Source organism: Scyliorhinus torazame, chromosome 8, assembly GCF_047496885.1.
Source record: "Scyliorhinus torazame isolate Kashiwa2021f chromosome 8, sScyTor2.1, whole genome shotgun sequence".
Taxonomy (NCBI): Eukaryota; Metazoa; Chordata; class Chondrichthyes; order Carcharhiniformes; family Scyliorhinidae; genus Scyliorhinus; species Scyliorhinus torazame.
This window is the reverse complement of record NC_092714.1, coordinates 55,229,988-55,245,656: the sequence shown is the minus strand read 5'-3', so window position 1 is coordinate 55,245,656 and position 15,669 is coordinate 55,229,988. Positions and strand designations below refer to the sequence as shown.

Here is a 15,669-nt window from a genome sequence, read left to right as displayed (position 1 = left end):
AGACATGGAGCTGTAAATGGGAGAATAGTATCCTGCGGGTCTACCAATACCTGAGTGTGGAGATGGATAGGAGAAGAGCAGGCTTCAACCAGATTAGGTCGAGCCTTTTTAAGAAAAGGTGAAGTTCGGACTGTTGTATCCGGCCCACCTCTGGGTCACGTACGAGGAACAGCACTTTTATTTCGAGTAGCCTGAGGGCGCGCTGGACTTTGTGAAAAGGACTGGTGGTGTACTGAGAACGTTTGAACTTTGCTGTAGCGTTCATGATTTTTTTTTCTTTTTGTTTCTCTGTTCTTTTTTTAAAAAGTTTCTCGTTTTTCGTTTTGTGGAAGCTGTTTGTAATGCCTTTTGCATTGATTTGGGACCAGCGGTAGAGCTGAGTGAGTTAATGTTTTAATTTGCACTGTTGGGGGATGGAGGTGTGCTTGTTTAGAATTTGGTGTTATTCTGTCGGACAATTGTGTGGAGATTGTTTGCTGTTGGAGTATGCTTGCATTAGCAGGGGGAGGGTGGGGAGGGAACAATAGGTGGGAGACTATCCGGTGCCAGGGATGGGGGCCACCAAGCTAGCTGGGCAGGCTAGCTCACGGAAGCGCAGTGGGGGGTGTGCATATGTTCGGTTTAGTAAAGCAGCTGAGAAAGGCGAGGGGGTGGTCTATGAGTATGGAGAGAAGGCCAGCAGAATGCTTGCACAGCAGCTTAGAAAGAGGGAGGCAGCCAGGGAGATAGGGAAAGTAAATGACGGAGATGGGAACCTGGTTGGACATTCAGCAGGGGTGAATAAGGCATTTAGGGATTTCTGCAGTAGGCTGTATAGTTCGGAACCCCCTACGGGGCCGGAGGGGATGAGGCACTTCTTTGGGGGGCTGAAGTTCCCAAAGGTGGACGGGGAGCTGGTAGAAGGGCTGGGGGCCCCGATCGGTTGGAAGAGATAGTGGAGGGTCTGAAGGCCTGCAGGCGGGTAAAGCCCCGGGACCGGGTGGGTACCCAGTGGAGTTTTATAAAAAGTTCTCTGGGATATTGGGGCTGGTGTTGACGAGAATGTTCAATGAGGCAAGGGAAAGAGGGGTGCTGCCCCCGACGATGTCACATTCCACGATTTCGCTGATTCTGAAGCGGGACAAGAACGCGGAGCTGTGTGGGTCCTACAGGCCGATATCCCCGTTGAATGTGGACGCCAAACTGCTGGCCAATATTTTGTCCTCCAGGGTTGAGGATTGTGTTCTGGACGTTATTGGGGAGGACCAGACGGGGTTTGTTCAGGGTAGGCAGTTGGTGGCCAATGTAAGAAGGCTGTTAAATGTGATCATGATGACCCCGGAAGGTAGGGAGGTGGAAGTAGTGATCGCAATGGATGCAGAAAAGGCTTTACATCGGGTAAAATGGGATTATCTGTGGGAGGTACTGGGACGGTTCGGATTTGGGCGGGGCTTTATTGACTGGGTCAGGTTGCTGTATCAGGCTCCTGTGGCAAGTGTACGGACGAATAGGACAACATCGGACTATTTTAGACTGCCCCAGGGGACAAGACAGGGATGCCCCCTCTCCCCACTGTTGTTCGTGCTAGCTATAGAGCCGTTGGCAATTGCTCTGAGAGCCTCAAGGGGCTGGTCCGGGGTTGGAGGGGGGGGGGGGGGGGGGGGAGCACAGAGTCTCGCTCTATGCAAACGACCTGCTTCCGTATGTATCGGACCCATTAGAGGGGATGGAAGAAATCATGAGGATTCATGGGGAATTTGGCCGGTTTTTGGGCTATAATGGGGAAAAGTGAGATGTTTGCGATCCAGGCGAGGGGGCAGGAGAGGCGATTGGGGGAGCTGCTGTTTAGATTAGTAGGGGGAAGCTTTAGGTACCTAGGCATTCAAGTGGCGCGGGAATGGGACCGGGCTGCATAAATTAAATCTGGCCCGGCTAGTAGACCAAATGAAGGACGATTTTCGGAGATGGGACGCGCTCCCGTTGTCACTAGCTGGGAGGGTGCAGACGGTGAAGATGACGGTCCTCCCGAGATTCCTGTTCGTGTTTCAATGTCTCCCCATCTTTATTCCGCAGTCCTTTTTTAAACGGGTCAACAAAGTGATCTCTGGCTTTGTTTGGGCGGGCAAGACCCCGCGGGTAAGGAAGGTAATGCTTGAGCGTGGTCGGGGAGAGGGCGGGCTGGCGCTGCCAAATTTTAGTAACTATTACTGGGCAGCGAATATAGCCATGATCAGGAACTGGGTGGTGGGGGAGGGGTCGTCATGGGAGCGCATGGAGGTGGCTTCATGCAAGGGCACCAGTTTGGGGGCATTGGTAACTGCGCTTCTGCTGTTCCGACCGGCACGGTACTCCACCAGCCTCGTGGTGGTAGCGGCCCTGAGAGTCTGGGGGCAAAGGACGAGACATGTGGGAGCAGAGGGAGCATCGGTCTGGTCGCCAATCTGTAATAATCACCGGTTTTCCCCGGGAAGTATGGGTGGGGGGTTCCGGATATGGTGGAGTGCAGGGATTGAGCAGATGGGGGATATGTTTATAGAGGGGAGCTTTCCGAGTATGAGGGCGCTGGAGGAGAAGTTTGGGTTGGCGAGGGGAAACAAATTCAGGGATATACCAGTGCGGGACGTCCTACGTAAACAGGTGGCAACCTTCCCGCTCCTGCCGCTAAGGGGGATTCAGGACAGGGTTGTTTCCAGAGGGTGGGGAGGAGAAGGAAGCATCTCGGACATTTACAAGGAACTTATGGAGTCAGAGGAGACGCAGACCGAGGAGCTGAAGCGCAAGTGGGAGGAGGAGGTGGGAGGAGAGATAGAGGATGGTCTATGGGCGGACATGTTGCGTAGAGTCAATGCGTCCGCAACATGTGCCAGGCTCAGCCTGATACAATTTAAGGTCGTTCACCGGGCTCACATGACAGTGGCCCGGATGAGCAGATTCTTTGGGGTGGAAGACAGGTGTGCAAAATGTGCGGGAGGACCAGCAAACCATGTCCACATGTTTTGGGCATGTCTGAAGCTTAGGGGATTTTGGCAGGGGTTTGCAGATGTCATGTCCCCGGTGTGAAAAACAAGGGTGGCGCTGAGTCCAGAGGTGGCGATTTTCGGGGTGTCGGAAGACCCGGGAATCCAGGAGGAGAAAGAGGCAGACGTTCTGCCCTTTGCTTCCGTGGTACCCCGGCGACGGATACTATTAGCTTGGAGGGACTCAAAGCCGGAAACCTGGCTATCGGACATGGCTAGCTTTCTCTGTTTGGAGAAAATCAAGTTCGCCTTGAGAGGGTCACTGTTAGGGTTCACCCGGAGGTGGCAACCGTTCGTCGACTTCTTCGTGGAAAATTAATCGTCAGCAGAAGGGGGAGGGTGGGGGGTTAGTTCAGCTTAGAGTCGGGGGTTAATAAAGGTGGGACCTGTAAGGGAGGGAGATGGCTTTTGCCCTAGGTTTATAGTTTCATGTACATTGTTTATTGTGTTGTTGTTATAATACCAAAAAATACCTCAATAAAATGTTTATTAAAAAAAAAACATGCACTCATTGTTATAATTGTTTGAACAGTTTACGGTTACAGTATGAATCAGGCACAAGCTTACAATTGCTGCAAGGCGTTTATGGGATGCCAGTTTCAGGAATTTTAAACTGCATTTAAAGTGTAGTTTTGGGACAAAGTAGTTTCGCTAAAGTTATGGTGCAAATCTGGCCTAAATCTGGAGTTAAGACCTCACTTGATACTGAAGCAAAAACTTCACACTTTGTGTGAGGAAATTACCATAGAATTTATAGAATTCCTACAGTGCAGAAGGTGGCCATGCGGCCCATTAAGTCTACACCACCGACCCTCCAAAAGAGTCCTCCCCCACCCCCCCCCCCCCTCCCTCTGTTGCTAACTTTTAGTTGGTTCAATTGGCTCTGTTTTATAACCTTTGCTCTAGAGTCGCCAGGTATCTTTATGATACCGCCACGAGGTTCAAGTTCAAGTAATGATCAATAACTCAGTACACCAATTAGTAAGATTCAAATCAAAGCACATTTATTTACACACAGTCAAATCTACTCATGCATAAACTACTTTCTAAGCTATTTCTATCACTAACAGGTCAATACTTAGCTTCGGACTGGTCCACCAGGTCAGGGGAACAAATGGCCTTTCGTTCGGGTTCTGAGTCTGCGGGATTCGAAGTTGGTACGGATTGGTAGCTAGGAGCGCCTATCTCGTAGCGAGCGTTGACTTGAGACTTACGTTCTTTGGCGGTAGCTGGACAGGTCACTGTCAAGGGTTGGTTCGCGTTGCTGAGTGACCCTGTCAAGAAGGGCGATTTGAACTTGGGGGCTTTACTTTATAGTCCCCAGGGGCTTCCCGCCTTTCGGGGCGGACCCCGTACCTGGTTTCAAGTGATTGGACAACGTTCCAATCGCTTGGTTCGATTTCTCCAACACTGGAGCGGTTCCCTGATTGATGGGCGGTCTTTAGGTGTCCGTTAACCTCTTTTGTGTTGGCTCCTGATGGCGCCGAGGAGTCTGGTTTGGCTTTGTTTACCTTAAATGTTTTGATTGTTCCCAGGGATCGCTCATTAGTATGTAGAGGCTGCTACAATATTATGCAGATGGCTGCTTGTATCGATGCTGTCTGGGCTTTTGCAGAGTCTAATACACTGTAAACTTGCACCTGCTAGTTTCTGCCTGTGTTGGCTGAATTTCCCTTCAGCCTTTGCTGTTCTCCATTTTACGTCGGGAATTGGCCAACTCAGGTGGCTACACCTCCCCTCCTCCCCCTATCCCAGTAACCTTGAACATTGATCATGGCGAAGTCGCAATCCAATTCATTCTTGACTCAGTGGGGCCTCAACTCTGACAGAATGTTACCACAGAATTATAAAGATAGAAATAGTGAAGGTTTATTGCTGGTGTGTAGAATAAAGGCAATGTTTTTTTAAATCACCTGCCTGTGCTTATGTCAACTGAAACTACTCTGCACTTGTAGCAGTGTCTCAGGCAGTAATTTCTGTGCTGTAAATTTTTTGTAAATTTAGAATATCCAATTCATTTTTTTTCTAATCCAGGGGATATTTGGCATGGCCAATCCATCTAGTATGCACATGTTTGGGTTGTGGGGGTGAACCCCACGCAGACATGGGGAGATCCCGGGTCCTCTGTGCCGTGAGGCAGCAGTGCTAACCACTGCGCCACCGTGCTGCCCCCCCCCCCCCCCCGTGCTGTAATGTTAATGCCTCTTCCAGGTTCCAAATGCAAAAGTGTATACAGGTGATACACTTCACTCAATACTATTCCTGCAATGAAGCTTATTTTGGAGTTCAGTAATCAATATGATGCAATAAAATTCAATGATCTTTCTTTTTCAGCTTTCAAAGAATTATATATACATATAGAATTTTTAAAAATCATCGAGGACGTTTTATGGTTCAGGTAAGAATGCAGTTGAAATTATTTGATCTACTATTGTGCTTTTCATTGCAGTATCCAACATAGAAAATCATTTTTCAAAACATAAGAGGCAATTTTCCGATTGTTGACTCAAAATGCACTTCAGGTGCAAAGTTAGCTCGGAGGAGGTTGAGGGGAGACCTGATAGAGGTATACAAAATTATGAGGGGCATAGACAGAGTGGATAGTCAGAGGCTTTTCCCCAGGGTAGAGGGGTCAATTACTAGGGGGCATAGGTTTAAGGTGAGAGGGGCAAGGTTTAGAGTAGATGTACGAGGCAAGTTTTTTACGCAGAGGGTAGTGGGTGCCTGGAACTCGCTACCGGAGGAGGTGGTGGAAGCAGGGACGATAGTGACATTTAAGGGGCATCTTGACAAATACATGAATAGAATGGGAATAGAGGGATACGGACCCAGGAAGTGTAGAAGATTGTAGTTTAGTCGGGCAGCATGGTCGGCACGGGCTTGGAGGGCCGAAGGGCCTGTTCCTGTGCTGTACATTTCTTTGTTCTTTGTTTGTTCATTGGAGATATAGGCCCTTCTCTTAATCTTGGGTTCATTAACTATTGCTAATAGCTGGCCATGCACATAACGTAAACCGTGACATACAAGTCAATCTGGCATATGAGATGACCCAATTTCTCAGCCCAAAAATCGGCATATAAGTCGACCCCCATCCCCCCTTTCAGCCATGATATGATGTATTCATGTTAGTAGTCAACTTCAATTTTCACCCCACTCCCAGTACCTTATAACCTGCGCAAAGGGGTCAAACAAGCTATGTTGCAAAGACAGGCATGAGTTTACGACATTCGTATACACCATCACCCCTGCAGGCAAAAAACAAAGATTGCAACTACCCAAACTCAAATGGCTCACCTTTCTACTCGGTGAATAAGTTGACCCCATTTCTGGGGACATTTTTCGAGGCTTCAAAGGCTGACTTATACATTGACATCCAGGCTAAATAAAATCCTCTCCCTGATGTGAAAGGGGATACAGAAACATTCCGGTAGCACTTATATCATTGTGCATCCTTTATCCACGTGATAATATTCCTTTGGATCTGATTTCTCATCCAGCTGCTTTTCCCAGCTGTAAAGATGATAATGTTTTGTGATCAGTTGGCTGAGTTACTTTCCTGAATACTGAAGAAGAACTGTAATAAAAACAATAAAGGTGTTCAATTTATTTTGCAGCTTAATTTTATTCAGCAATAGATAAACATACTTAGATGTTGATGTGTACAACTTAAGCGGCTTGATGCATTTTCAAATTGGAGCTTTATATTAATAATAATCTTTATTAGTGTCACAAGTAGGCTTACATTAACCCTCTTATGGACTGACTTCATTAACACTACACCCTGTATGCTTCATCCGATGCCAGTCCTTATGTAGTTACATTGTATATGTTGTGTTGCCCTATTATGTATTTTCTTTTATTCCCTTTTCTTCTCATGTACTTAATGATCTGTTGAGCTGCTCGCAGAAAAATACTTTTCACTGTACCTCGGTACACGTGACAATAAACAAATCCAATCCAATCCAATCTGTTTAAACTTAGTTGAATAGCCAGCGGTCAACCCAGAGATGCTATGTGGTGTTGAGCATCTAAGGCATCCATCACTGATAATCTACATTGGCTGTTTATTGATACAACTATGTGTGCATTTTGGGCTTTGGAACCTCTTTTTCTCTTTTATGCAGGCAAGCTACTCTTCATGAGATGTTTGCAAGGGTAGGGGAGGGGGAGCATTGTTAGGCGGCAGCTTCCTGATTGTCACTCCAAGAAATCTTCAGGGGATAGCAACAGAGCAAGTATGATTAAGTAGTTTGCGTCAAATTTAGCAGTGCGACTCATGGTCCTGCACAATCAGTGCACCTGACCAATCTTATTTTAACCTTCATGTACTGACCAGTCTGCTGTGCATAATCAGTGCTTTCACTTTATTTCCGGTTTCCAACATTAATGATTTCTCTTTTTATCCCATCCAATTTGTATTGTTAAAGAACGACTCCAGAGACTCATCATTCGACTGGGACTCAGCATCTGGATCTCCTCCTTATTGATCTCTACACAAAGATGTTACTCTTATTTTTAAATATAAAATATTGGTCAAACACTGATTTTTGAATCTTTATGTTGGAGAACTGGGTGCGACAGCGCTTTTTCCGTTAACCTCTGAGACATGGTCTAAACTACAGTCCCGAATGATAGACTGCACAATTCCTCTGTTAACCTGCTAGAAGATTTATGATGTAGAATGAATGAAAATGAAAATCGCTTACTGTCACAAGTAGGCATCAAATGAAGTTACTGTGAAAAGCCCCTGGGCGCCACATTCCGGCACCTGTTCGGGGAGGCTGGTACGGGAATTGAACCGTGCTGCTGGCCTGCCTTGGTCTGCTTTAAAAGCCAGCGATTTAGCCCTGTGCTAAACCAGCCCTAGAATTGGATAGTTTTAATTTTAATCACAGTGCATGTTGACCAAAGCAGCAAGCTGTACCTGAATTAGGAGTGATTCTGCACTGACATCCCTCACCTGAACAAACAATCACTGAAGACATGTAAATAAACCTTGAAATTGCAACATGTAGAATTGTTGAATACTTTCGTTGGTATATTCAAAGACATTTTATAAAGGATACAGAGTATATTTTTCTCAAAGAAGAGAGGAGTTTCCCCATCAGTGAAATAGACATTAAAAAGTTGAGAAGCTTATATTGTATGCCTAATGTATTATTAATTCAGTACAAAGCTTGGAAGGTTGCAGTTATTTGCATATGAACAACATTCTGACAAGTTGACTATTCAGTGAACGTGAATGGATTATGCTAATTTTTAACAGGATGATTGTATTTTCATTGTACAGACAGGGTTTGGAGTCAAAGAAAAATTCTTCAAAACCTTGGCTGATTTAACTGCTCACTATAAAAAACCTGGCAAAGGTCTAGTGATTCAATTAATCTGCCCTTTGGAAAGAAGCAAAACTGAAGAGGAGGATAAAGATAATGATTACGAAGGTATGGTAAATTCTTCTGTAACTTAATAAGAATTAATTTTTATCCCAGTTTCTACAAATGCTATTAACTTGACAGCAGAAAGAAGTGAACAAAATTATGAATGGAATAGAATAGCATAGAATGACATTGTATAAGGCCAAAAACGGACGCAGGGATCTTAATGCACGATTAATCCACACCCATTGCTTCCGAAGCAGGTAGCAAACTTGCATGCAAAACAAGCAAGCAAACTTCACGCTGGCTGCTAATTTAAATGGTTACAGCATGAAGTTCAGTGCTAAATGCACTGCTGAGTGGCTGCACACTGTAGCACCGTCAATATGACGCGAGGCAGGTTGAGGTAATGTCAATTGAAGGCTTTATTAAGCAGAACTTTATCCCCAGCAGCGTGGTTACAGAATGCAGCTGCTGAGGGAAATGGAGGGAAAAACTGGGTTCTTATACCGGCATTTCTGGGTGGAGTCCAGTAGGTGGCAGATCCTATCAGGACCTGGCATCCCTCCACCAATAGCCTGTCGACACGTGGTGTACCGTATTACCCCTAATACATACCACCACATTCACCCCTTGTTGAAAAAAACCCGGCGGGATGGTGGTTCGCATGGTGGTAGGGGTTTACAGAGTCGGTACTGTGCCGTAACTTTGAACAAAACACAAAATTATCGCTTCAACTGGGCCAACGGGCCAAACAGGGTCGGCATGATGCCATAACTATAACAAGACACAATAACTGAAAACTGGGCCAACGGGCCAAACAGGGTCGGCATGATGCCATAACTATAACAAGACACAATAACTGAAAACGTTGAGAGTTAAAGTGATTCGATGAGCCGGATGGACGCCCTGGTCGTCCTTTCCGATCATCTCGGGCGTGGTGGTGATGGCGCTGGCTCGAGTCCCGTTGACTCTGGGAGCGTAGCGCTGTCCCCTGTGTCCTTACTCCTGGGTGGGTCTGGGAGGAGAAACGAACCCCCCGGGAAGGGGGTGGCTGCGGGATGAACCAGCGGGAGTGAGGAGGTGGTGATTGGCGTTGGGGGGGTGTGGGTATCTCCGGCGGGCGCCAGATCTCGCAGGGAGACCGTGTCCTGTCGGCCATCGGGGTACTCCACATAGGCGTATTGCGGGTTGGCGTGAAGGAGATGCACCCGTTCCACCAATGGATCTGACTTGTGCGCCCGCACGTGTTTCCGGAGCAGAATGGGTCCTGGAGCTGCTAGCCAGGTCGGAAGTGGCGTTCCAGAGGAGGACTTCCTAGGAAAGAGGAGGAGGCGCTCGTGAGGCGTTTGATTCGTGGTGGTGCACAGCAGGGACCGGATAGAGTGAAGGGCATCCGGGAGGACTTCCTGCCAGCGGGAAATTGGGAGGCTCCTAGACCGGAGGGCCAGCAGGACGGCCTTCCAGACCGTTCCATTCTCCCTTTCTACCTGCCCGTTCCCCCGGGGGTTGTAACTGGTCGTCCTGCTCGAGGCTATGCCCCTGCTGAGCAGGAATTGACGCAGTTCGTCACTCATAAAGGAGAACCCCTGTCGCTATGGATATAGTCGGGGAAACAGAACAGTGTAAAAATGGTACCGAGGGCTTTAATGACCGTGGACGCTGTCATGTCGGGGCAGGGGATGGCGAAAGGGAAACGGGAGTATTCGTCAACGACGTTCAGGAAGTACACGTTGCGATCGGTGGAGGGGAGGGGGCCTTTGAAATCCAAACTGAGGCGTTCAAAGGGTCGAGAGGCCTTAACCAGGTGCGCTCTATCTGGCCTGAAAAAGTGCAGTTTGCACTCAGCGCAGATCTGGCAGTTTCTGGTGACTGTTCGGACGTCCTCGACGGAGTAAGGGAGGTTGCAGGCCTGAAGGAAGTGGTAGAAACGAGTGACCCCCGGGTGGCAGAGGTCCTCGTGGAGGGCTTGTAGATGGTCCACTTGTACATTGGCACATGTGCCGCGAGATAGGGCATCGGATGGCTCGTTCAGCTTTCCGGAAAGGTACAAGATCTCATAATTGAAGGTGGAGAGTTCGATCCTCCACCGCAAGATCTTGTCGTTCTTGATCTTGCCCCGCTGTGCATTATCGAACATGAAGGCAACCGACCGTTGGTCAATGAGGAGAGTGAATCTCCTACCGGCCAGGTAATGCCTCCAGTGTCGCACAGCTTCCACTATTGCTTGTGCCTCCTTTTCCACTGAGGAGTGGCGGATTTCTGAAGCGTGGAGGGTTCTGGAGAAGAAGGCCACGGGTCTGCCTGCTTGGTTGAGGGTGGCCACCAGAGCTACATCCGATGCGTTGCTCTCAACCTGGAATGGGAGGGACTCGTCGATGGCGCGCATCGTGGCCTTTGCGATATCCGCTTTGATGCGGCTAAAGACCTGGCATGCCTCTGTCGTCAGGGGAAAAGTAGTGGACTGGATTAGTGCACGGGCCTTGTCTGCGTACTGGGGGACCCACTGGGTGTAATAAGAAAAGAAGCCCAGGCAACGTTTCAGGGCTTTGGCACAGCGGGGGAGAGGGAACTCCATGAGGGGGCGCATGCGTTCAGGGTCGGGGCCTATCACTCCATTACGCACTACGTAGCCCAGGATGGCTAGACGATCGGTGCGGAACACGCATTTTTCTTTGTTGTAAGTGAGGTTCAGGGCGTGAGCGGTCTGGAGGACTTTTTGGAGATTGGCGTCGTGGTCCTGCTGGTCGTGGCCGCAGATGGTGACGTTGTCAAGATACGGAAACGTGGCCCGTAAACCGTGCTGGTCAACCATTCGGTCCATCTCTCATTGGAAGACCGAGACTCCGTTCGTGACGCCGAATGGAACCCTTAAAAAGTGGTATAACCACCCGTCTGCTTCGAAGGCAGTATAGTTGCGGTCACCGGGACGGATAGGGAGCTGGTGGTAGGCGGACTTGAGGTCCACGGTGGAAAAGACCTTGTACTGTGCAATCCGATTGACCATGTCGGATATGCGGGGGAGAGGGTACGCATCTAGCTGAGTGTACAGTTGAATAGTTGTCAGTTCGTGCAAGGTGTGTGAATGTGCGGTTTCCAGCAGCGTTAGTTGTGTGGGGGTGAGCTAAAGCAAATTGGTGTGAGATTGATTTTATTGTTGATATCTGATTGAAGAGAGTCTGGTGATTGGAGCATTGTGTGAACCTTTGGTGGAGTTGGTAAGATTTGACACGTAACACTGCATTTACTTATTTGACCACTTGTGTGAGGTTATTAAACATTTTTTATCAGGATCCTCAGCTTCAGACTGTTGACTTTGATCTCCAAGACCTCCCACTCCCACTGCATCTTGAGCACTTGCCTTGAGGGCCCACCTGAGGAAGAATGACATCTCTCATCCAGTCCACCTCCTACACCAGTAACTCCATCTCAGGATCCGAAAGCGGCGGGGCAAACTGTACATCTCGCAACATTTTGACTCTTTCCTGAAGCTCCTTCAATATTGTCCAAGTAGCTTCAGCACATACTGCAGCAGTATGCACCTTGCCTTTAAGAGATGTAGGGCGCGATTTAATGGTGTTTCTCGGCTCCTGCAGTACTGTGAACGACCCTGCTATTAAACAGGTTTTTCTGGCCTCGGTGAGGAAAGCCCCAAAGAGGCAGCCCGTAGCTTCATTTCCTACACTGACGAACCAAACGCAGCCCTTCAGAGCAGGAAGAGAAAAATGGCTCCCCGATCTCTTGACGCCACCCCCCCACTGCGGCCTTTAGACACTGTCACCATCCCAACTTACCGATTAGGGCAGCCTCGAGACCCCCCTCACCCCACCTTATAAGGGCAGGGCAGTGCCAGGGTGGCAGTGCCGAGGTGCCCGGGTGGAATTGGAGGTACCAGGGTATCAATCTGCCCAGAACCTAACCAACCGGGGGCCTACGATCGTCTGGGAGACCGCCCCAGCTGCCGTTACGCCTGATCCACGTTTGTGTGGACCAGCGCTAAATGGTGCACAGTCGGGATCTCCCAGGCACGGGTGTTCGATCCTGGGCTTGGGAGACTCCGTAGTAGACATAGTGCCAGGGTCCCAGGTTCAATTTCCGGCTTGGGTCACTGTCTGTGTGGAGTCTGCACGTTCTCCCCGTGTCTGCGTGGGTTTCCTCCGGGTGCTCCAATTTCCTCCCACAAGTCCCAAAAGACGTGCTTGTTAGGTGAATTGGACATTCTGAATTCTCCCCGTGTACCTGAACAGGCGCCGGAATGTGGTGACTATATACCCCTTTACATTACCACTGTATATGTGGTGACTATATACCCCTTTACATTAACACTGCAATTAAGTTACTGTGAAAGGGGTTTTCACAGTAACTTCATTGCAGTGTTAATGTAAGCCTACTTGTGACACTAATAAAGAGTATTATTATTACTTAAGTGATCTGGATCCCGCCTAGTGAGGACGAGACCCAGATCGCGACAGCTCGCAGATCTCATTAGAAATTGTGAGGCATCCCGAGCGACTTACCAGCCTCGTCGCGTTCTGAGTCGGGCACGACGAGGCCATGCGATCGCGGCCATTGTCTGACTTTAAGTAGTGCAGATTAACCTGAATTTGAGCTCCCTGCTATGACATGCAGCCACTCAGCAGCATACAATCATGGAAATAAGCAACACCAAGTTATATGCTGCCTGCATCACTTCAATTGGGTGTGGAATAATTACATCTCACACATTGCCATTTCCATGTTCATATAAATAATTAGTACATTGTTTATATAAACAGAGTAAAACAAAGGAGTATAATAACTGGGTGGAGAAGTTGGCAGGTGGGGTGTAACAAAACAGGCAATCGTCCTTTAATCAAGCCTTGACATTATTAGCTGTTTCACTTACAGCCACTGCCAGACTCTTCATTCTTTTATCCTCTTTTTTTTGCAAGACCTCATTGATTATATGAGGAATATATGTTATTAATATTTTATTAGAGAGAATATTATCAGAGGCATCAACTTTTTACAAATTCATTTACGGGATGTGTGCATCGCTGGTTAGGTCAGCATTTATTGCCCATCCCTAGTTGCGCTTCAGAAGGTGGTGGTGAGTTGTCTTCTTGAACTGCTGCAGTCTCTGAGGTGTAGGTACACCACAGTGCTGTTAGGAAAGGGTGTTCCAGGATTTTGACCTAACAACGCTGAAAGAACGGCAATATATTTCCAAGTCGAGGTGGTGAGAGACTTGGAGGGGAACCCCCAGGTGGTTGTGTTCCGAGGTATCTGCTGCATGGGCTTGGAAAGTGCTGCCTAAGGAGCCTTGGCGAGTTTCTGCAGTGCAGGTGGCGTGGGGTGGATTCAATGGAAAATCCCATTGATGGTGGCAGGATCTTCAAAGGTGGGCTGCCTCCAGCAGCCAAGAAACACACTGCAGGAAAGCCGGAGAACCTTGCCCAGGATAAAGTAGGAACACATAACAGTTTTGCCAATGGCAGCACGGTGGCACAGTGGTTAGCACTGCTGCCTCATGGCACCGAGGACCCAGATTCGATCCCGGCCCAGGTCACTGTCCGTGTGGGGTTTGCACATTCTCCCTGTGACTGCGTGGGTCTCACCCCACCACAACCCAAAGATCAAAGATGTGCAGGGTAAATGGATTGGCCCTTAATTGGAAAAAATGTTTTGCCACAAAGTAGGTTGAAAATGACTTTGAAATGATTTAAATGTTATTTCAATATAATCTCATATTTTATTGTTCATTTGTCTTTTATTTTGCAGAAGTTAATGATGCTGACTATGTAGAAGTCCTCCCTGAATGAAAATGTGCAAAGTTATTGAATGGAAGAACACATTTTTTTTTCTTAAAGTAATATAGACACCGTAGAAAAAAAATGGCAACATATACAGCAGCATAATTTGTGCCTAAGTGCATAATAATTACATTATAAGAGTATAATCACTTCAACTGGATGCAATATGAATATGACATAAAACACACACAGCTTCACTCCCTCCCCAGCAGACAAACTTTAAATATTGTAAATAGATTTTAATGTTCTTAGTCACTGATTTGTAAAATTCCTCAGCAAATTTGCTCAAGAAAATGACTCTGAAGCCTCAATTTTGTGGTCAGTGGCAAAGTGATGATGCTCACTGCCGATCTCGAAGAAACCCTTGTAAGCTTGTATTTCACCTTTCCTGACGTTAATTTGATTTTGCTGTCAACTTTCGGAAACGCCAGTGTACAGCAATAGTGATGTCATCAAGCAGCCAATCATATTGAAGAATTCTCACAGACCAGAAAGCAGAACATAAAATGCATTGGTTATCCGTCATTTTTTAATAATTTTACAGAAAACGAAATGAAGATTGGGATGCACACATTGGATTAAGGTAGAAGCTGAAATTTTGTCAACTAACTATGACAGTTAATTTGATATTAAAAGTTTGTGGTACCATTGAAATGGAGGAATTTGACATTTCACAAATATAAAATTAGACGTTGAGGGCTAGAAAGGTTGTTCAGCGGCAATCATTATTCGGTAACCCTTTAAAAACCCAGTCTGATCACCTCGAACAAGGCATCATTTTTCTGACTTTTCTCCAGAGGGATTAGCATGTAAACTGTGGAAGACCACATCAATTCAAATAAAGATTTCCATCTGATGGGAATTCAACAGCCCATCCTATAGAGGAATAGGAATGACTGTCAGCAGCTTTCCATGATTAACTACACATGTGTGGGCACCAGATAATGCTGTCAGGTTCAGAGTTGCAATGATGTTGAACACTAACAGTTTCAACAGCACTACAACCACGTAAAGCATTTGGGTTAATAAGATTTTCACAAATTATTCCACACTTGATGTTCTGGTGGAAAATATATATTTAAAATCTTAAAATTTTCATTTGTATTTATGTGCAAATGAGTAAATAAAGGGAGATCATTAAGCTATGGTGCCCCATAATCATCAAAAAAGTATTATAGTCACAATTTTCTATTTGCACCTCATTTAATTGCAATTCCTATTTTAACACATCTATTACAATTTCCTTTATTTCACTTCCTGCTGAAATGTAAGCGTGGCACAGAGAACTCCCATTTTAATAAGATTCATCACCGTACAACCTAAGGCATTCCCCTCTCAATTCAATTGGCTTCTGTGGTCTTTATACGTGAGCACCTGTTTGACCTGGGTCATGTGTGAGGGAGGATGTCAAATTTACAGTTGGCTCAATTTAAAAAGCACCATGATTTGCCACTGCATGAATAAGAAGATTATTTGAACAGTCTGAAGGAATTGTAAATTCAAAAG

The 15,669-nt window shown here is 46.9% G+C and overlaps 1 protein-coding gene across 1 annotated transcript in view; it reads left to right on the top strand.

Annotated features, from left to right (window-relative positions):
• Positions 1 to 14,817, top strand: part of LOC140427852 (SH2 domain-containing protein 1B) — a 36,044-nt gene extending 21,227 nt beyond the window's left edge. The window contains exons 3-5 of the mRNA XM_072513639.1: positions 5,331 to 5,394; positions 8,287 to 8,437; positions 14,132 to 14,817. Coding sequence (XP_072369740.1) covers positions 5,331 to 5,394; positions 8,287 to 8,437; positions 14,132 to 14,172 — 256 coding nt within the window. The 3' untranslated portion in view covers positions 14,173 to 14,817. The remainder of the gene's footprint in view (positions 1 to 5,330; positions 5,395 to 8,286; positions 8,438 to 14,131) is intronic.
• The last annotated feature ends 852 nt before the right edge of the window (positions 14,818 to 15,669 follow it).